The sequence below is a fragment of the Cryptomeria japonica genome, chromosome 9, assembly GCF_030272615.1.
Source record: "Cryptomeria japonica chromosome 9, Sugi_1.0, whole genome shotgun sequence".
In the NCBI taxonomy this organism is placed as follows: Eukaryota; Viridiplantae; Streptophyta; class Pinopsida; order Cupressales; family Cupressaceae; genus Cryptomeria; species Cryptomeria japonica.
In genome coordinates this window covers 364696839-364719571 of record NC_081413.1, presented here as the reverse complement: position 1 = coordinate 364719571, position 22733 = coordinate 364696839, and the positions used below count along the sequence as shown (strand labels likewise).

The 22733-nt window shown below is 34.7% G+C and overlaps 1 protein-coding gene across 2 annotated transcripts in view; it reads left to right on the top strand.

Moving 5' to 3' along the window:
• The window catches only part of LOC131076828 (integrin-linked protein kinase 1), a 201358-nt gene that overhangs the window by 97650 nt on the left and 80975 nt on the right, over nt 1–22733 (top strand). For both annotated transcript variants that reach the window (XM_058014157.2, XM_058014158.2), the window contains exons 7-8: nt 11685–11747; nt 11889–12010. In XM_058014157.2, coding sequence (XP_057870140.2) covers nt 11685–11747; nt 11889–12010 — 185 coding nt within the window. The remainder of the gene's footprint in view (nt 1–11684; nt 11748–11888; nt 12011–22733) is intronic.

Below are 22733 nucleotides of genomic sequence, written 5' to 3'. Positions count from 1 at the left end.
TGGAGTTGCTGATTTAATTATTCTGCTCATTGGTTCGAGGAAGTGCTCAAGGATGCCGACCTCTAGAGAAAATTATTTGATGGTTGTATCATTGTTATCCCTTGCGCTTCCCAATGCAGGCATGAACAGTTTGTTGCTATTTGAATAAATAATTCTAATTGTAATCCTAATTCGCTGTAGTAAAATTTGTTGGTGTTCAAACATTGTTACCTAAGCATCAAGCTGTATAAATCTTCTTGGTATTGAAGTTTACCTCTACAATCCAAACATAAGTTTAGTTAGTGCCATAGCCCTTGCATATGCAATGTGAGTTTATTGTGGAGTTGCTGATTCGATTTTAATCCTTAGTGGCTCCAGGGAAGCGCTCAAGGATGTTGATGGCTAGATGAGATTATTTGATGGTTGTACCCATAGATGGAATACTCGTAGAGTACTCGACGACTTTTTTTGCCTAGCGAGTATTTATGCCAGTAGCTTGCAGAAAAAATCACCGAGTTTTTGGCAAGTTTTTCACAAAAACTCGGTGAGTCTTTGGCAAATACTCGGCTCCATTAAAAAAAGAGGCCCAAACATGTCAAAAAATTATCTATTTTTCTTTTTCAAGTCAATCTTGTTCTCTTCATTAGAATATATAGATGAAATATAACATTTAAGTATAAGAAAGGAAAAAGACTTATTTCATGTATATATTGGTAGGATGTTTGAGAGTGGTTTTAGAAGATATTTTAAATTTTCTGACAGTCAAATTTTAGTAATCAATAGGCTCCTATCAGCATTCTCTCGCTCTCTCTATCCCGCTCTCTCTATCTGCACTAAATTCTAGACCTATCTATCTCCCTATCTCTCTTCTTCTATCCTCTCTTTCTACTACTCTCTATCTCACTCTCCCCTCTCTCCCCCAAGATCTAGACCTCTCTCTCTATCTCTCTCTCTCACAGCCTTAGACCTCTGCGAGGGGTGCTACCCTCAACCTCATTTTGGCAAGGTGGAGGAGCCACATCAGACTCCTAGGATTAGACCCTGTAGTTCTATTTCTCCTCTAGTTTTCACTAGAGCTAGCAAGAGGAAGATATAAAATATTTTGATGTAGTATTTACTTTTAGTTTTACAAAAACAATTTGTTATTTCATTTTGTTGCAGTTTATCAGTTCACATTCCACAAGAGGGTGCCATTTTGTACCCAATCTGCATTTAAATCAATCAAATATATCTAGACTCAGCTTGTTTCTTTTGTGTACTCATTTATTGACTCATTGGATGCATCTCCTCTTTGAATTTTGCAAAAGTAATGCATTTCTAATTAAAATTAATCAAATTTTTGAGTTGTCGAGTTTTTGCCAAGTTTTCACTGAGTTTTTTTTTTAAGCCTTGGCAAGTGGTTCAACTATAGAACTTGTACCTGTTGGAGATACCTTAGTTTTTTGGGCATGGCCAACGCTGGGTAGATACCAACTACAATTTTATTATCTTGGTTGGAGGTTAGAAGAAATCTATTTCCATATAATTTCTGTGCACAACAATCTTTACATCAGACTTTTGAATGTAACATCTAAGTTAGAATAAGTGGATATTTGAAATCAATTTATGAATTTTATTATACTTATCTTCATCAATGTTGAAGGTATATTATTAGTTGAGCCTGCAATACAGGTTGTATACAATTTCTTGAAATGTTGAGCACTGTTCATAACAAAGAGTAAGAACAAACAAGTATGATAAATATTTTGAGAAAATGTGTATGAGAATGATCGCATCTTTGTGGTGAAATTAGTGAGGATTATTATAGTGGTATTAGACTTTGACCCTGCCAGCCTGTTGGCTTAGCAGTTGCAGTAGTTTGTTAGTCAGTAAATAATGATGTCTTTTCAAGAATTTAATTTAGAATGTTTGATTCAACTGCAACGATGTGTTTAAAATTATGGTGAGACCTTAATAAAATTGTTGGAGCATTCTGAAGTTTTCAGTTAAATAAGACACAAAGACAAATAAAAAGAAGTCTTCGAATATAAGAAATCAAGCAGTTACTAGAAATGAACTGGGAAGACAAAACCTTTTCTTTTCATTCAAAAGGAATTGGAGGCCTAATCACTAACGCATGGATACAAGTAAATTTATGCGATCATTTCAGGAAGCATGTAAAGAAATACAAAAAGAGGAAATTATTTTTGATTCCGAGGAGGATGAAAATGATTCTTCATGTGTTATTTCTACTACAAATGAGTACATAGATGAGGGCATAGAATTAGATTTTGCTAAGTCAACTAAGGAATTTTCGACAAACAAAGAAGAGTTAGAACAACACTTTCCTATGTCTCTATGAGAGGTGATAAAACACTTTCCTCTACACCAGCCATGAACAAGGAACCGAGAAAGCTAATGGATAGTGCTGAAGATGTGGAGAGAACTCTACTGCAGTATGACGAGTGCATGGAGAAAGATAAGCATGCCAAGATGATAGTTGCTCAAGCAAGAGAGAACTTACAGCGAAGGCATTGACACATGGATTCACAAGATGAACAATAGATGAGTTTTCAGATTGAGTTATGTTAGTCTGATATGGCACTGGGAGTCCAACGATTGCATTCACATGATCAACACAGTTAGAAATTTTAGTAGATAATGTTGAAGTCTTTGGTAGACGTTGCGCCAATGGTAGCAAGTGTGAAGAGATTGGGTGCTGGATGTCATGATGTTGCATGGGCAGCCCACTCTTTTGAGTCTTTCAAATTTTCTTCCCTAGAGGACGTATTGACTCATGAGGTTGACATTGGTATTTCAAACTTACCAGAAGAAGGCCTCAAGGATGACAAAGAAGGTATACTTAATTCTCTATGGTTCATGGTATGATGAATTTAGGTTTTCACATTTTAGTATGGTACTACAAATGTGTTTTCCGCTACATGACTACATCAGCATTGATGGTCTCTATGTGATTGAGTTTTGTGATTCTAATATTGTCCTGGTAGTTCAGCAATTTCATGAATAATACAAGTAGGATTTTCAGTAGGGGGTGTTGGAATCTTTGTAGGAGGGAGCACCAAAGATGATGATGGTGAAGAATTCGGACATTGTGGCTATATGTAGACATGACGAGGTTGCAGGAGTATCCCATCCTTATGAGTTTTCACAAATTACTTCCATGGACGATATGCTGAATCATGGAATCAGCTCAAGTAATAAAAAATTGAGTTCACTGTATTGTCTCCTCAACATGTGAAGTTTGGGTATTGATGAGGTACTATTGGTTTATATATATATATATATATATATATATATTCAAAATATAGGTTTTGTGCCGGCAGGGTAGGGCTACCTATACACCAACTAGTTCCCCAAAATCTTAACTAGTCTTCGTCCCAAGTAAGAACACAAGAGGACTTGCCTTGGGGGTGGGGGATGGACGAATGAGTCCCGTTTATTTATTAATTTAATAAATAAACAACATATATTATAAAAATGTTATAATAAATATTTAATTGTTGACTTAAGAAATTGAAAACATATATTATATAAATATCACAGTAACATTTATATATTAATCTAAAAATAGACAACATATATTATTTATATAAATAAATAAACATTTACTTATTTAAATGTATTTAAATAGATTTAAAGTTAAAATCGAAAACTTAAAAAATATAAAATCATTAAATCAAACAAAAATGAAAAATCAAAGAGAGCGGAAAAAAGAAAAGAAACTGTACAATCATTAGGGTTTTTCCTTTCGTGTGAGGGACCGACGAACATATTCGAAGTAGTAAAGACCTAAGTCACAAGGTTCGAATTCGAATTCGAGTTCGACAACAATGAAATTCGGATGAAGTTCTACAAGGGTAAAAAATTCAAAAAAAAATTGACATTAAATTCGTCTTATATAAATATATATATTTTTTAAATATATAATTATATAAATATATAAATATATAAATTCATTAAATTGCTAAAATAATTTAATATTGTTAAATACATTTAAAGTAATATTATAAAATATAATAGATTTGAAATAAAATGATCAAATATTTATTAAAATAGAATAGAATAATATTATATTAAATTTAATAAAAATTAATATAAATATTTTACATTTATTAAACTAAAGTTATTAAAAATAAAATGATATTATGAAATCTTCTGAATACAATATAATAAATTTAAAAACATAAATGTGTTTAAAATGGTAACTTTCTAACTTATTAATATATAAATAATAAAGATGTTAAATATTAAATAATAAATATATTATAAGCTCTGGATGGATGCAAAACTTATTCATTGCAAGCTTACAATATATTCATTATTAATTTAATATGTACTCAGCCTTCGTATACATGGCGTCAGGGCTCCTAAACAATCCTCTTTGGGCTTCGCTTCAACAACTACAAAATCAAGTGTTTTCTTCGAAAGGCATTGTTCATAGCAATTGTCACGAGTTTCCATGACGATACCTTGTGCTTTGGGCATAGCTTGCAATCGTGGCAGTATTTGTGGCAGTTTTCATCAGTTTGTGCGGCAAAAACCTTGCTTCCAGCGCATCGTGAACCATCCACTAGTGTGCATTTTATTCACGATTTTTGTTCACGTCTTCATTTTTGCACGAGATTCGTGCGTCTTCTTCTAGATTGTGTATCAAAAGCTAGATAAAATTCAACCAAAAAAGCCCTAGCTTTGTTCAAAATGCCCAGGATTCGCTTGGAAATCGCCACGCCATTGCTAGAGTTGACCGGATTCACCATGGGAAAGTTGGGAACGTTTCAGATGGCGAAAATTCGAACCCTAGTAGAATCCATAAGAGATGTGAGCCAATATCCGATTCCAAGTCAATTCATACCTGGAATCGGCTCGTATATGTGCCGATTCGACAACTTAGGTTTAAGGTAGTAGAAAATTTCATGGAATTATAAAAAATCCAAGTTTAAGATTGAATATTGTTGTTCTCTTTCATACAAATAACTTTGAGGATGTAGGTGTGACTATTGTTGGTGATTTTGTTGAGTTATGTTAACCCTTTTTCTTTGAGGATATATGCTAAGGATGATTTACAAACATGGGATCTAGGGATTTGCATGACCCTTCATGACTTGATTTTTTAATACTTCCAAACTTTCGAGTCAAGGATACGCCCAAACAAATCCAACCTAAACTTGTCCTGCAAATATGAAATAGTCTATGCCCAAAGGACTTGTGCTAAAACAAGGAAGAGTGGCATGAAGAGTACTCACACAAAGAATATGAGATGTAGCAATCAAAATCATTAAAATCCCAAAATTGAAATACCCAATAATACTTCGACTAGCACCCACACAACCTTCTTAATTTTCCACGATATGGCTGAAGAATAACACAAATGAGTGGGCCGATCAAAATAATATTTGATTTAGGAAATATAAACCCACACATAAATTATTACACGCCACGGGATCATGGAAGTGAATCGACCATCTATGCCAAAAACTTAAACAAAACTTTAATATAAATCCTCGTATCAACAACTCATAATAAGAAACATCTGATAAATCCAATACTTTTGAGAAAACTCTTCAATTGATAACAATATCTGGAATTTGCCCTTTTAAGAAAATATGATTTCAAATTTCAAAGATTCAACCTTGAATCCAGATACAAACCTGAATAATCTCTTGCACCACCGAACACGAACAAGGATTTTTGTTCACCTTGCCTTCAGCAATGCCAGCTCAACTCCAATATCATCAGGCTGACCCATAATGAAAACAAACGTGATCCTAGGGTCCCAAGCCAACCTAAGAGCCCCAAAGCTCCATCCACTTAAAGCATTGTCTAGGTGGACACTTGTACCGGATACCTCCTATAAGCTTCCTATAATAAGAGCAATCAAATTGTGCATAAATTCGGCCAACTCCTTAGAGGTATGCTCTTTGAAGAAATAAGTCCAAGGCATTGCCGAAGCGAGCTCAAAATAATCAACACTAGCGCTCTCATTCTCAACTCCTTGCACTCTACCATAGAAACTATGTCTGAAATCTAATCCACTGCCCCAAGTGCTAGAGCAGGCTGAATATAAGCAATAACAATAATCCGGTGCCTGAACATCCAACCAGTACCCAAACTGATTATCCAAAACTGTTACCCATTCTAACTGAGGTCCACATCTAATATTGGCTATTTTGTTTTATTTCTGTTTTGTCTTCTAGCGCTGGCTTAGTTAAGTTTTATCTTTTTCTGCAAACCAAGCTACGATTTTCTTGTCTTTCTTTTTTGTCTCATGCGATTTGTCATTTCTGCATTTTGTCTTTTTTTGATTGAACTCTACCTCCATGAATTCTATTTCTTGCTTTCCTAATTTTTTACAGCTCCCTCCAAACCATACACCCAACCAAACAATACTTCTTGAAAGTCGATTCTCGGATTAATTTTAAAATCTAACCTTTAACGTAAAGAATAATTTGTCTTATTTAATCTGCTTGATTATTTTATTATTAATATTCACACAAGCATACAAGAACGCACCTCAAAAAATTTCCATTGGTAAAATCTGTAAACTTGAAGAAACTCGCTCCACCAATAATCTTCTTCAGAAGGGTTTCCGTCCTCCAAAAGGATGAAACTACAATTCCGAAAACCCCAAGGGTTTCTCCAGAAACTAAATATCATAATCGTCAACATCCCTCAAATGATCTTCATAACACCTTTTTATAAGCTCATTGCCCTAATAAGGGTTGTGTAACTTTTAATTTAATTTTAAATAAACCTTTTTTTTTTGGCACCAATATTCCAAAGTGACTTTTATTTAAAACATTAAATAATATAGCACTTTGTCACTTTATAAATATTTAATTAAAGTTGTCATTTAATATACTTTTGTCTGACAACTTAAAATTAATCATTTTCACCGAAAATGGGGACATTACACAAACAAATCTCCAACCCTCACAGTAATGGTGGCTACCATACAAATCCTACAATAATCACTACTATATTCAGTTGACAATATTTCACAAGATAATACACACAAATAGGTTGAACAAAATTTTTCCCAGCAAATTGGTATAAAAGTTACTGTTATAAATCTAAGTGCCAATAATTCTTGCTTGTAAATGTTTACATATTTGTGTATGCTCATGCAACTTAAATGGAGAAAAATACGAAAGTGAATTAAACAAATCTTATGTCTAAAATAGATTGCTTGAAAATCAAGCATCTCTAAATACCAGTATACATAAAAATCAAATTATGTGAAGATACCTGATAAAAAGTGATACATATTCTAATAATTGGATCAAGCACTGATAGCTATTTTTGAAACATGATCGACTTCTGTGACGATTTTGGCTTTGCAGATGGCTCTTTTGACTTTTGAAAGTGTTGAGACATCAAAATTCACATTTAGGATTAAATAATTTAGTTTTTTGCCTTCCGAAGGCTATTCCTATGAAATGTGCTTTTCCTTTTCTTAACCTGATTTTTAATGCACAACCTTAGCTGTTCTCATTTGATTTTTATTGGTGATAAAATCTTTCTGTAGAATTATAGAAACCATAGTTTTTTTTTTTGCATTTTTAGAAATTCTACAAATTGGGTTGGATTAAAAATTTGCATGGATGTTTTAAATAATGTCTAAAAATCCCTTTTTGTATCTCACAAACCTATATTGTTGTTTTAATTTTATACTTAAGATTTCTTTACTAACAAAATTGGCACACCTGCAGTTATGGTATTTTGATTTTGGCATTAGGATATGGCACATCTCTCATATTATCTTTACAAAATTATTCCTACACCTAGGTGACTCACAGTGGAAGCTTGAAATCTGATGTTTTTTTCCCATTTTTATATAATCTGTGAACTAGGTCAGGGTGAAAGGTTGCAGGGATGTTCTACATAAAGTATCTAAAGTATCCCTTCCATAGCTCAGTAATTAGGATTGTAATTCTTATTGAAAATACATTTTTAACTACAATTATGGTTTTATAGACCAAAATTGTATAAGAAATATGGACAAAGAGTAGGATAATCGTGCTTTCATTTATTTCAACACTCAATACATGGCTAATATATAGCCACTTACATAGCCAAATAACCTCCTATTTAATAGGGAGGTGTTATAACAAATATCCCGGAATACCATTCATGGGTATAACACATTAACCACTAACTATTGTGATATATTGTTATTTCAACAATATATACAACTAACAACAGTAATTACCTTTCTACATTTACATAATTACTAGCACCACAGATATAATGTAAACATTAATTTTCCTAACATTCCCCCCCTTAATGTTTACATGAACATTCACACACTCTTCTGCAGTATGCTCACCCTTGTGGCATGTCCACCTGTGTCAGTCATGGCCTTGATCCAAAAGAAAGGCTCTCTCCTCCCATGGTTTTAAACAAGGCTTACCACAAACCTTGACATGAAAATGAACCTAGATACTCGTATTCATGCACACTAGATACTCGTAGATGGAGATGATTTCACTCAACCTTCACCCTCGACAGTTATGATCTGAGTTTTTCTATTGTGGAAGTTCCGGTTTAACGTGCCCACCAACTGTACGGACAACAACTTCACCGTTAATCACGAGCCCCACAGAAAATAGCACCACCAATGAATCCATGATATTTATCTCACCTGCGAACTACACAAAATGAGGCTCCTTCAAGCTTGGATACCCGCAGTGAAAGTAGGCACATAATCTCTTTTGCTCTGATACCAGATAAGAAATATGGAAAAAGAGTAGGATAATCATGCTTTCATTTATTTCAACACTCAATACATGGCTAATATATAGCCACTTACATAGCCAAACAACCTCCTATTTAATAGGGAGGTGTTATAACAAATATCTCGGAATACCATTTACGGGTATAACACATTAACCACTAACTATTGTGATATATTGTTATTTCAATGATATATTGTTATTTCAACAATATATACAACTAACAACAATAATTACCTTTCTACATTTACATAATTACTAACACCACAATTATAATGTAAACATTAATTTTCCTTAGAAATTGGAGTTTTGAGCTCCCTTTGTCACTTAATTTTTTTAAAAGACCAAAACTCCATTTCTTTAAACTTCCTTTACCACTTTTCCACTTTTCACTTACGCACTTTTTCATCTTTTACACCAAAATTGTATTTTCGATCTCCATCATTTTGGCAATTTTACTTATGTACTATTTAGAGCAAAATTGCACTTTTGGCCTCCTTTGTCGTTTTACCACTTTAACTTATTTACATTTTCAATTATGAGTCCATTTTGGCCTATTTTGCCACTTTTGCCAATTTGCATATTTTGGACAAAATCATGTGATTCACACAATTCTGACACTTCTACCACTTTTGTTGAGAGTGAAATTGTGTTTTTTGTGCCCCTGTCACATTTTTTCTTCATAACGTTTGTATGACTCTGGTTTTTGCTCTATTTAAGTGTTGGAGATCTTTTTTAATTAGCTACAAGATGAAACTAGTTAGGGTTTGAAAATACACAAAATGAGCATGGGGCATGAGTGTTTTCACAATGAAGGGATAGAGAGGGGAAGGTAAATATCTTCATATGATAAATGTAATGTCCCCTTCTTAGCTAGAGTCAACAAATTAGGATCAGTGTATTAGTGAAGTCCTCGTAGACTGATTTGGACAGGCAGAGGACACTGGGTTGGTGATTTATCCTATTTCAGAGGGCACTTTAGAGTAAACATGGGTGGAATCAGCAACAATATTGTTATCTCGAAGTTGCTAGTCTAAAACTTCATTAAAACCTAGAATATCTCCTTCAAAGGCATACATGAGTCTAGAGAGAGAGTGAGGTGCTTCCTTGCCAAGTATCCATGAGGAGAGAGAAACAAAAAAATTAAAAGAGATATTTAAGTTGATGCATAGAATTTCATAATCTCTCCTTGGGTCACATAAAACATATTTATAATATTAAGTTTCAGCTTTCCTATGTACCTATTCCTAGTGAGAGAGTGAATGGGGAAGAGAGAGATAAAAGGTTAGTAGAAGTGGATAAAACACATAACATAAAGTGTATGTCCTAAGTGGGAGAATTGTTATGAGGATAAAGTAAGCATTATTTAATTCATTAAATTTTATTGAGGTGTTAGGGTTTCAACCCTAATTAAGGCAACTTGAAGAAAGGTTTTTAAAGGTCATTGGAGATTCATTTCTACTCATGTTCTTGCTGATAATTATTTCTGCATCCTTGTGGAGCTTATCAACCTTAGGGTTTTGAAGACCTTGGAGACGGAAACCTCCATTGTTCTTGCACATCTGCAGCTGTGAGAGACCAGCTAAGGGTGTGAGGAGGAACTCCATATCAGGGGTTTCCATTGAGCATCAAAGTTGAATAAGTTTTGGTTTACAAAATCTGAAGCCACCTCCTTGCTTGTGTGTGAAGCCATATTTTCTCATTTGGAGGGCTAGGCAATACGTTTTCTTGAACATCTTTGCACCAGGATACATCAGCAGCATATTAGAGCATATGGTGTGAAGACTGGGCAGTGATTTGAAGAGCTTTTGGGCCAGCAAAGGAGTTGTGGCAGCTGTAGTAAGGTGGTTGGCTGCTTGGGAGGCTAACCCATTCTTCTTCTTTTTGCAAGAGCAATACTAACACAACTTCCTTCTAATTAGTTCTCTTCTATCACACAATCAGCCGCATACAACAAACCATTCTGAATGGTTGCAGCAGTGACAGAAACATCAAAATACATCAAACACAAAGCTACAGCAGGCTGTACCATCCGAGGAATTTGAAGTGTACAATCAACCCCAACTCAAGGTGAAACTTTAGTCTATACATTCTAACATTATCGCCATCAACAAACTCCCATGTGACAGCAGTTTGCAGAGTAAGAAATCAGATTTCTGATATCAGTGTGTCTTTTTCTGAGTAAGCACCTTATTTTTTGAGTGAGCTGCTTAGTCGTGTGTTTCATCAAAGAGTTCAATTTCTCCTCTTGAAATCACCGGGTATGTTAGTACAACTTAGTAGTGGTTTAAAGGATTTCACTTGTTTTAATAGAACTAGTTTAGAGGATTGATGTATTCATTTTCAATAGAAGACTGATATAAATATTGAGCTTAAATGTGATTTCAAATCAGTTTTTCAATCTACTACTTGTTGTTAGAAGAAGATATTTATCTTCTTCCTCCCAAAACTTCAAACAAAAAATAACTACATCTTCTGCAACTTCTGTCTAGCTCTGAAAGATCACATTCAAATAAAAGACATATAGTATTATTAATTTAATTAAAGTACAAGCATGTGTTCTTCTTCTCCTGTTCAAAAATTCAGTGTCCTGGAGAGGGTGGGACATTACAATAAACAACTATGGAAATTTTTGTATTGGGGCATCTTTGTTTATTTGCTATGCCATATTTTACTCCTTTATAAATTAGTTTACTTCTCATCAAGAATGAAGAGTTGAGTAGTTTAACTATTGCTTTTTGCTTCTGTTACAATGTTGAAGACACCGAGTCTAGAAAATAGGTGATAACTTGTTCCCCTTACTGATCAAGATATGAACCAAGATGTAAGGAGCCCAACAAGTTCATATATATCAACTAAATAATCCTGTAAAATCATGTTTGAATACCATCTTAGATTTCCAAGAGATGTGAAATTTGTTTCATAAATCTTCTAAATATCATAACATTCATGTCATTGTGGTTTTTGTTGTAGAGGAATGAACTATCTTCATGAGTGCAAGCCTGGGGCAATAATCCATTGTGATTTAAAGCCAAAGTAAGTGTTGCTTTAATTTTACATATTGCCTTTGTAGTTGATATTAGTCGTCTGTTATAACTCTCTATTGATCATTTTTTCTTTGCATTAATCAGCATTATGATTTGATATTCACTGTTTGAGGTGTTGACAAGGTGCCAGAAATATATTGCGGGACAGTGGGGGGCATTTGAAAGTGACAGATTTTGGACTTGGTAAATTATTGAAGGTGTCCTCTGATAAGGTTAAAGAATCACATATCAGACCTTTGAATGATACATCACGTAAGTTTATGCCTGCTTGCGAAACCCTGTTCTGTTGTTTTGTGTTTGATTATGTTATTTGTGCAGTCTTATTTAGATAATATGCACTGAAAGTTTGTTGCATCAGTCAGTTCTTACAATTTTTTTCAATTCTTTGCCATTTTTACATTACACCTTATACAATTTTAATGACAATATTTTTATTCATTTCAAAATGATACATGTTTAGATGCAGGATATCTGAGAACTTAAGTCTCCCATAACAATATAATAGTGATTTTCTTGGAATATAGTATGACAACTTTTTTCTTTGTCTAGGTATTTGTAAAAGGTCATGAAACTTCGGGCCTTATTTGAACATGAATGGCTATTCTTTTCATAAATTTTAAACATCCTAAAATATGAGCACTTCCTAAAATTTCCTCAAACATGTTATAATCTCTTTTGTGAAGCTGGACAAGGTATGGCAAACTTGTTCTTAGGGATGACTGAAATAGTAAATTGATTATTTGATTAAACAAAAGAGAGGAATACTTCTTATATACAAAATTACAAGAGATCTTTCCATAATAGAAACGATCGAAAGCAGAAGCAATAAAGGAAACATACTAAAAAGAAACTAAACGATTAAGATAAGCATAACAACAATCTTACAATATTACTTTAATACCCTCTCTTAATGGTCATTTTACTAACTACTCTAAAGAAGACTTGACATAATCTGCAGGTCATTTGGCCATGAATATATAGAAGGCTGCCCCCTTCTCCTCATAACGCTATGTGACATGAGCTTGTTGAAACCCTCTGAATGTCCCCTGTTGGAAAGCTACCCATTTCCCAATAGCTACATACATCATTTAACATCATTATGTCTTAAATTTGCTTATTGAGATTAAAAGTATGCATAATGCAATAAATAACTTATTAAATTTAAGGTTTTCCCTCACTTCTTCCCTAATCCTACGGAAGATGGTGGAATTACTGTGCTAGGTGCTTGGAAACAGTCTACGAGCGGGATCCCTCAAGGTTTCTTAGGAACATATGTTTATGCCCATCTCGGGACTCTCCCTCAAGGCTTAAAAAATATGTCCTTACCCATCTAATGACTGAATTACTCCACCTTTCCCTACACAAACCCCCTATCCCTACGTAGGCATTAGTGGAAGACTGGGCTGTATATATAATAGTCTTTTATGTACTATGAATGTGTATGAAATTAAGTATGACTGTCATACATATTGCAGTCTATATTAATATTACTATTAAATTATTCATAAGAACATTATCAGACTTCATATATTAAGCATACATATTCAGCACATCCCCATGCATACCACCAAGAACAAGGATGTTACTGCCTGTAACTTAATAATAGTTTTGACCTGATCAATGGTGATATCACTGGAGGCTTGATTCCTTTCCTTTATATCTCTCAATGTGAGGGAGAGGTCACACCTCTTCATCATGTATGCCCTTTGGCAAGAGATACACCCTTTCACCATTAGCACCCTTTGAAAGAGTGCAACTCTTCATTATTTCTGCCCTTTGAACGGGACACAACCTTTCACAAGCAAATCTGCACTTTGATTCCCAAATTATCTCGCCTTCAAATGAGTTCTCTTGTCCCTTTTATACCTCATATTTGGGGGAGTCACAACTTATCATTTCATGCCTTTTGACTATTCATTAACTTTAATCAAATTCTATTATATTTTAATGTTATTTTAATTTTTATTATTTTGTATTTTAATTATTATTATTATTATTATTTATTATTAAATTATATTTCGAATTGGGGACATTAAAGTCCGCGCCACCTAAGATTGCTTGTCCTCAAGCAATGATCATGGAATGTTCAAAATGACTTACACTATGAAATGACCTTGAAAACACATGGAATAAACATGTTGAAAACATATCAGGCATGAACCAAACATGGAGCATACATAAATACATGTATTGTTGGATTCCTTCTTATTGACTAGAATGATTCATTGATTAATGTTTACCCTACAGGATGGTAGGATCAAAGCTCTAATACCAATTGTAATGTCTCCTATTGGAACGCTCCCTGTTTCCCAATAGTTACATACATTATTTAATATCATTATGTCTTAAATTAGGTTATTGAGATTAGAAGTATATATGATGCCATAAATAAGTAATTAATTTTAGGGTTCTTCCTCACTTCTTCCCTAGCTCTATGGAAGATGGTGGAATTACTGTGCTAGGGCGCTTGGAAATAGTCTATGAGCAGGCTCCCTCAAGGTTTTATAGGAATATATGTTTATGCCCATCTCAAGACTCTCCCTCAAGGCTTCAAAAATATATATCCTTACTCATCTTGGGATTTACCCATCTAGTGACCAAATTGCTCCACCTTTCCCTACACAAACTTCCTATCCCTACGTAGGCATTAGCGGAAGACTAAGGACTGGGCTATATATATAATGGTCTTTCATGTAATATGAATTTATGTGAAATTTAGTATGACTGTCATACATATTGCAGTCTATATTAATATTACTACTAAATTATTCATAAGAACGTTACCAGACTTCATATATTAAGCATTCATATTCAACACATCCCCATGCATAACACCAAGAACAAGCATGTTACTGCCTATAACTTAATAATAGTTCTGATCTGATCAATTGTGATATCACTGAGGCTTTGATTCCTTTCCTTTATATCTCTCAATGTGAGGGAGAGGTCACACCTCTTCATCATGTATGCCCTTTGGCAAGAGACACACCCTTTTACCATTAGCACCCTTTGAAAGAGAGCAACTCTTCATTATTTCTTGCCTTTGAAAGGGACACAACCTTTCACAATCAGATCTGCACTTCTTATTTAAATCAGATCTGCACTTCTTATTTAAATCAGATCTACACTTCTGATTCCCAAATTATCCCCCCTCTAAATGAGTTCTCTTCTCGCTTTAATACCTCATATCTGGGGGAGTCACAACTTATCATTTCATGCCTTTTGACCATTCATTAATTTTAATCAAATTTTAATTATATTTTTTTATAGTGTAATATTATTTTAATTTTAATTCTTTTGTATTTTAATTATTATTATTCATTATTAAATTATATTTCAAAGTGTGGACATTACACCCTCCCTGGTTGTACCCCTGATCAGCCAACTGCTTTCTGCAGAACTTTTGGATATTTCCAAGTTTACCACAATCCTTCCAACATGATGTTGGGTAACAAAGCTATCCCTCCCACAATCCATAGACATGGAAATTGAGATTAGCTTCTCAAAAACCTTCACAGTTTTGGAAGAACACAATTTTGTCAAAAATAATGAAAAGAAGCAACAATCGTCAAATTTTTTTGCAGAACACCATTCGCCCTAGAAACCCTAGGTGTGACCCTCAGTAAGCTGCAAGAAACCACGATTTTGTTGACTTATTTGTCATTGATGCCCCTTTCTATTTTGGAATTGACAATTCATTCTGTTATCGGTGACAACAACAAATATAAATGTTACAGACTGGAGTGAACAAAACACACAATAATAAATACACAGGCTTCAACGGGTATTTGATCACCACTATTTTCATGTCACATCTGGAACTATTTCTGTTCCTTCTGTATTGATATTGGCAACAGGTCTATGAACTGTCTTCAGCAACTTGTATTACCTTCAGTAACCTGTGTATTGTTCACAACAAAACCGTGTTTGGTAATAGGAATGTGTTTGTTATATTGGTGTCACCTGTTCATTCTTCACGCAAACTTATGATCAGCTAATTTGTACAGATTGGTATACAAAAGATTCAGAAATTTTGCAAGTGATCTCTCGGAAAAAAGGAAAAGATCAGATCACTGACTTTATAGAAGTTGTCTTGCCCACAGGTTTAACTCTTTCGGTTGAGAAGTATAATCATTATTACTTTTGGTTGTTTGAGAGACACGAAAACATTCGATATGTGTTTGAATTGGTTGATATTACTGTGTCGCTTTGTAGGTTGGTTCTCAACCACTAGTTGGTTTCAAACTGACTTGATAGGTAGTTATAAACTTATAACCTTCTCCACCGATATGATTGGAAGCTCTTCATTGTTGGTAAATGTATATATTAATAGCAAATCAAATTCTATGTTGGTAATGGTGCTATAAGTATTATTCAAAGTTTTGATCAAGGTATTTTTATTTCTCACTGAAGAAACATATTATTCAGATTGTAAACAGATTTGAGTGCAGAAGTATACATTTCTTTTCAGTCAGAACACAGATTATCTGTTCATGCATGAAATGGAGTTTGTCTAACTTCTGTTCCAAGTTGAATTACAGGAAGAAGGTATAAGAGGCTTTGTACTGATTAGGGACAATGTCAAACAGATCTATACATGGAATATTAATCACAGAATGCCATTTTCTATTGGATGCTTTCTATAATACAGAAATTCAGATATTAGAAAATTGTCATTTTCATATAATATCTATATTGTTGAAAGCCTCAAAGGTTGTTGTTTGTAATCTGCAACAATAGTGAAGTTGAACTTCTGTAATGTACTGAGTGGTTGATGCCACAAAAACTTGAGTTGGTGCTCAAAGGATTTGGTTTGAAAGTGTTAGTGCACTCATTGACAGAAGTATGGTGGCTCCTTAGGGTTATAGCTCTTAAATATTGTAATTGGAGTTTTGATTGTGAGGATGGATTAGGACAGTAGATCCTAGCAACATGCTCACCGTGGTTTTCCCTGACTGGGTTTGCACGTAAAAATCTTGTGTTGTGTGTTCCTGTGATTGCATCTCTTTCAGTTTCAGTTTGCTATATCTTTCAACTTTCAGTTTGCAATTGATAAAAGATTTTTGTATTAAAGATTTGAGTTTACTACTGATTCTTTTGTATTTAATTTTACTATTATTATTTATTATTAAATTATATTTCAAAGTGGGGACATTACAGTCTCCCTTCCTTGGAGATGCTTGCCCACAAGCATCCTTAAATTTGTCATGAAGGTTCCTGATTTTGAAACCTTGTACTTAGATGAGTCAAGATTTGAAAGGATAACCTATCACTACATGACGAGCCACACATACAAATATATACTTATCCCATGGTAAGGATTAAGCAACTTTACCATACATAATACAAACATTTTAGTGTTTGGGAGGAAGAGATGGGATGGGATCATTGGGAGCCTACAAGCATACACACATTACGGCTAGCCTAAACTATCAACTCTAACATGTAGACAAAGAAAAAGTATTATAGGCTAAACAGGAGAGCAAGGGACTGCTCGTCTACCAAATCCAAGGGCTGGTTGCTTCTAACCCCCTTGCTAGATGGGTAGTCTCCCTATGCTTTCCCTCTAACCTTAATACTTTCAGACACTCAATTATCTTCTCTGTCTTGGAAAGATTGGCAGGGAGTTTGTAACCGGTTCCTTGACTTCATGGGTCTCTGACCACATGAGATTATATTTCCAGTTTAATCCCTTGGCAGAGACAAAGGCCATTAATTTTGCCACACTTCATTTGGATGGGAAGGCTCATGAGTGGTGCTACCATGGTTTGGTGACCTTGGGACATGGCAATATCATCTCTTATGTGGATTTCACTCGGAGACTAATTGATAGGCTTGATACAAAAAGGTCCAAAGGAGAACTTTAGAGAGTTAGCATAGTTGAAATAGGTGGGATCGGTTGACTCCTATATATTTGAATTTCAAAAATCCTCTGTTTTGGTTAATGATCTTTTTGAGCACAGGTTGATTGTTTTGCTTGTACAAGGTTTGGTAGAATCACTTCGGGAACGGATCAAATACTAAGTACTTTACAGGGTGATATTAAGTGGACTAGAAACTTGGAGAGATCAACACCTAAAAGCAAATACGAGCCCCAGACATTTCCACCCAAGAAAGATAAAAAGCCTTTCCAGATTGAGTTGCAAGAATAAACTAGATGATGAAGTAAAAAATCAACTTTTTAAGAAAAAGCTTTGCTTCTCTTGCAAAGAATTGTAGGAACCTGGTCATAGATGCTTGGTAAAAGGGAAGGTACATTACATAGAGGTGTGTTAATGTGTTTTTTATGCACCTCAAACACATAATAAAATACCAAGGTATTTTATCCTCTCTTGAACAAAGAAACCTCACATGCTAAATAATATGATCAAGTGAAACAACTACAAGGTTTACAATGTGAACAATGTGACTTAAATGCTGTGGATAGACTTAGTGATATGATGTCATTTTGCTGGAATCACAAGGGCACTTACATTTTGAACACTGCTAGAACGTGGAATCTTACTAAATCAAATTTGAAAAAATAAAAGATAAAAGAGATGAAGAGTTAAGAGATCTAATCTAATCCAAAGAATGTAAGAAATGATTGTTGACTTGGTGCAACCAAACAAAGCTTTGCTTCGCCATGAGGGAACAACTACACAAAGATGGTGCAATCTTCTAAGGGTAAGCGAATGGTTTTGTTATCACCTATACACACCAACATTGCAAACAATGAGCTTATAGCAAATGAAGTTAAGCTTTTAATCAAGTTCACTTTAACCACACATTGCAATTTGCAATCAACAAACTCCAAGTGGTTTGAACATAGGCTCACCATTCATCAACAATAACTTTTTCCATTCATTTAACACATCTATGCTATGAGAAGTAGAGACCATGCAACAAATTGAAATAGCACACCAAATTCACCATAACTTCAATAAAGAAAGTATGTTTATTACAACAAGATTTTGCAAAATCCTCCTTTAACACATCTATGCTATGAGAAGTAGAGACCATGCAACAAATTGAAATAGCACACCAAATTCACCATAACTTCAATAAAGAAAGTATGTTTATTACAACAAGATTTTGCAAAATCCTCCTTTCCTCCTGCTCTATTCTAGCTAATTTTGACTTCTAGGCATTCACTTTTGATCAACTACTCACTATCTTCCTTTACAAATGAGAAGGTTGAGCCTTATATAGAGGTCTTATTTACAATTGAAAGGCTCTGATTGATTTGAAATCAATGGCCAAGATTGAACAATAAAACCCTAATTAGAGTTTGTTACAACGAACTCCTCCTTGGCCAATGAAATAATTACATCATTTAGGACCCATGTCCTTTAAATTCTAACCAATAGGAAATGAGGTTAGGTACATTGAACTTTGTGCCTCCACGTGTGATTGTTGAAGAATCAAGATCAATGCACTTGGACACGCTGATGTGGCACAACTTGAGTGGTTGATGATGAGTAGGATGCCACCTCAACTACATCATGCAAATCATTACAAGGTGTATGTGATTGAGCAATATCTCTTGATACTCAATATTATCCAAGTTTGCTCAACATGATGAAGGTAGTCGGACATATTCCCCAATTGTATTATCTTTGATGATCAAGCAAACTTTCTAACTTTGCCTTAATTTTCTGAAACTATTTGCTTGATCATATTTGCTTTTCAATCCTCTAACTTGGATTTCTTATCTTCGACTGCATAATCCTTTATCTTGAACTTCCTCATGTTGTTGAGCCTTGATGTCAATCTTCCATGTTGCACCTTGCATCCTTATCCGCCTTGTAATTGTTAATGCATTAGTAGCTTCTGCAAGATAAGACTTTCCTAACCCTTTAATCTCCTCTATTCTGTTTTGGTTTACTCATCTATGTTATTAGATTATCTGATTTATGCTTTCCGAACTGAATATGTTTATCAGCTTATAACATTGATCATGATTATGATATTGACATTGGATAAAGATTGACGACTTGCTTAACATAGTTAAGCGTCGATCTAAATGCAACGGGCTAGTAACCTGATAGCATATGTAATGCTTATTGTTATCGGGATAAACATTTATTCGGGCCATTAACAAAGCATCATAACTAACACCGTTTCAACCGAGTGTTAAGTATTAAATGTTAGTTAACAAACATAACCGAAATCAGGATGTGCACCGATCAATAGGTGCCTTGATCGGTCATGTCTAAAAAGACATGACCGTTCAAGACATCTATTGACCGGTCTTCTAAACATATAAAGCCCAACATGAATCATTTGGAGAAGACATATAAAAATATTAATGATCTCTCTCCTTCTGCCTGCAACAAAACAATCAGATTATTAGACAATATAATCATATAAAATTCTCACATATATAATATGTTCTTTTATTGCAATTGAATAAAACTTTACATGGTATCAGAGCCAAGTTGATCGAACTTGAGGCTATTCAATTTTGTGAATAATTTAAGAACAATGTTATATACTACATCACATTTCTCCAATGGCCAACGCTATCAGATTCGAAGACAGACTCGAAGGTGGCGATGATTTTTCAGCCTAAAAGTTCAGAATCTAGATGATCTTAAAAGAGAACAAAGTGGATTCATTTGTTCAAACTAAAAATGACCAACCTGAAAATGAACCTGACAAAACAGCATGGATTGAGGGAAATGAAAAGGCCATCAAAATAATAGTTGATGGGGTGAGAAACAACATAATGCCCATTATAAGAAAATATCAGACAACCTATAAAATGTTCAAAGCACTTGAAAGCACATTTGACATATCAAATGCAAGTCGAACTTTGGCATTAAAACGAGAAATAAATCATATCACCATGAACAAGGGGGAGACAATCAACGCCTACTTTATGCGGATATCAATTCTAAGAGATGAACTAGCAACTCTGGATTACGAGATCCAAAGCAAAGAGTTAACACTCATTGCTCTAGATGGGTTGCCTAGTGGATGGAGTACATTCGTCCAAGGCATCAGTGCAAGGTCCAAGTATCCTAAGTTTGAAAGATTAAGGGATGATTGTCTCCAAGAAGAATAAAGATTGAACAAGATGAGAATAAAACAAAATAACATAGACGAAGACCTTCAAGTTCTAAATACTAACACAAATAAGACAACCAAGAAGAAGCAATTTAGGAAGAGGAAGGGTCATCAAGGCAAGAACACTTCAAAGAGAGAGCTATCACATATTCAATGCTATAGGTGCGATAAGTTCGGGCACTTTGTTGCAAAATGTCTAGAGAGAGCCAAACAAGCCACATTTGCCAGAGCAGGAAAATCTAAAAGAGAAGATGACTCCCAGAACTATGTCCTCTACTTAGCACTTACAAGCCATGCATCAAATAAGTCTAACTCCTGGGTGATCGACAGTGGCTCATCCAGACACATTACAGGGTTTAGAGAAGTGCTAGACTCCATGACAGAGGATAATGATGAGGAAGTAACCATTGGAGATGATTCCTCACATCCAGTTAGAGGAATTGGTTCCTGCACCATCAAACTGAAGACAGGCATAGCATTGCAACTTGAAGGAGTACTATATGTCCCCGACATCAAGAGAAATCTAGTCTCCATATCAGCCCTAGAAGATAACGGATACAGAGTAACCTTCATGGAAAACAAGGTGTTGGCTTGGCCAAGAAATTCTTCCATCAAGAAAGCTAAAGTCATTGGTCAAAGACAAGGCTATTTGTATGAGCTGTGCACAGAGCTCAACCTAGCCCTAATTCATGAAGCAACAAATGCAAATGAGGTCTATCATAGAAGACTAGGCCACCTGAATTATAGAGCTTTATCATCTATGGGAAAGCTTGTCACAGGTTTACCTAAGTTGTAGCAATATCATTCAGAGGCATGCAAGGGATGTGCCCTAGGTAAAAATATCAAGGGTGCCTTTCATAATAGTACTAGGAAGACAAGCAAAGTTTTAGAGTTAGTTCATTCTGATATATGTGGACCCATGTTTGTTCCCTCTCTAGGAGGATGTTTGTATTATGTAATATTTGTTGATGACTACTCTAGGAAAACTTGGATCTACTTTTTGAAGTGTAAAGAATCAGAAGAGATCCTTAGTAGGTTTAAAGAGTTTAAATCACTGACGGAGTACTACTTAGGAAATAAAATTACAATCCTAAGGACTGATAATGGGGGGGAATTGCAGGATACTGAGGCCGAGTACATTGCAGCTTCCATGGCTGCTCGAGAGGCAGTATGGCTTAGGAAGTTGCTTGTGGGACTATTTGGTGAACCCATGAAACCCACTGTCATCCATTGTGACAACCAGAGCTGCATAAAGCTTTCTATAAATCCAGTATTTCATGACAGATCTAGGCATATTGAGATTCCATACCATTATGTACGAGACATGGTAGACAAAAATGTGATCAAATTGGAATATGTTAGTACAGGAGATCAGACTGCAGATATTCTGACCAAACCACTTTCGAGAGTGAAGGTTGATCACTTCAGAAAAGGTTTAGGTATGATAGAAAGGTAATCTGCTTTGTAAATAAGATGTTTAATGTGTAAACTTCTTTTGTCATGTTGGGACATTCTGGGTTTCACCCCTTGTGTTCATATCTAAGAGGTGACGATCTCTCAGATTATGAACACTTGTATACAGATATCATAAGGTGACGATCTTATGATTCTCTAAACCAGTTATTATGTTGGATCTCTGGTATGTCATGGATGTGCCATGATGGTGTTGTGATAAAACATTTGTATAAAATGTTTGTGTACATATCACAACCTGGATAAGATGAGAATCTAACCATCCTCATATGTTTATCCTTAGTATTGCGTGTTTAGGCAATACTGATATCATGTGGTCAGGTGATATCCTGTCATAATAAAATGATGAATCTTTTATATCACATGGTTAGGTGATACTCTATGTCACATACTTAGAGTGATGTTTTATATTTGTATCTTATGTCCTGATGATACTTCATATCATATGTAT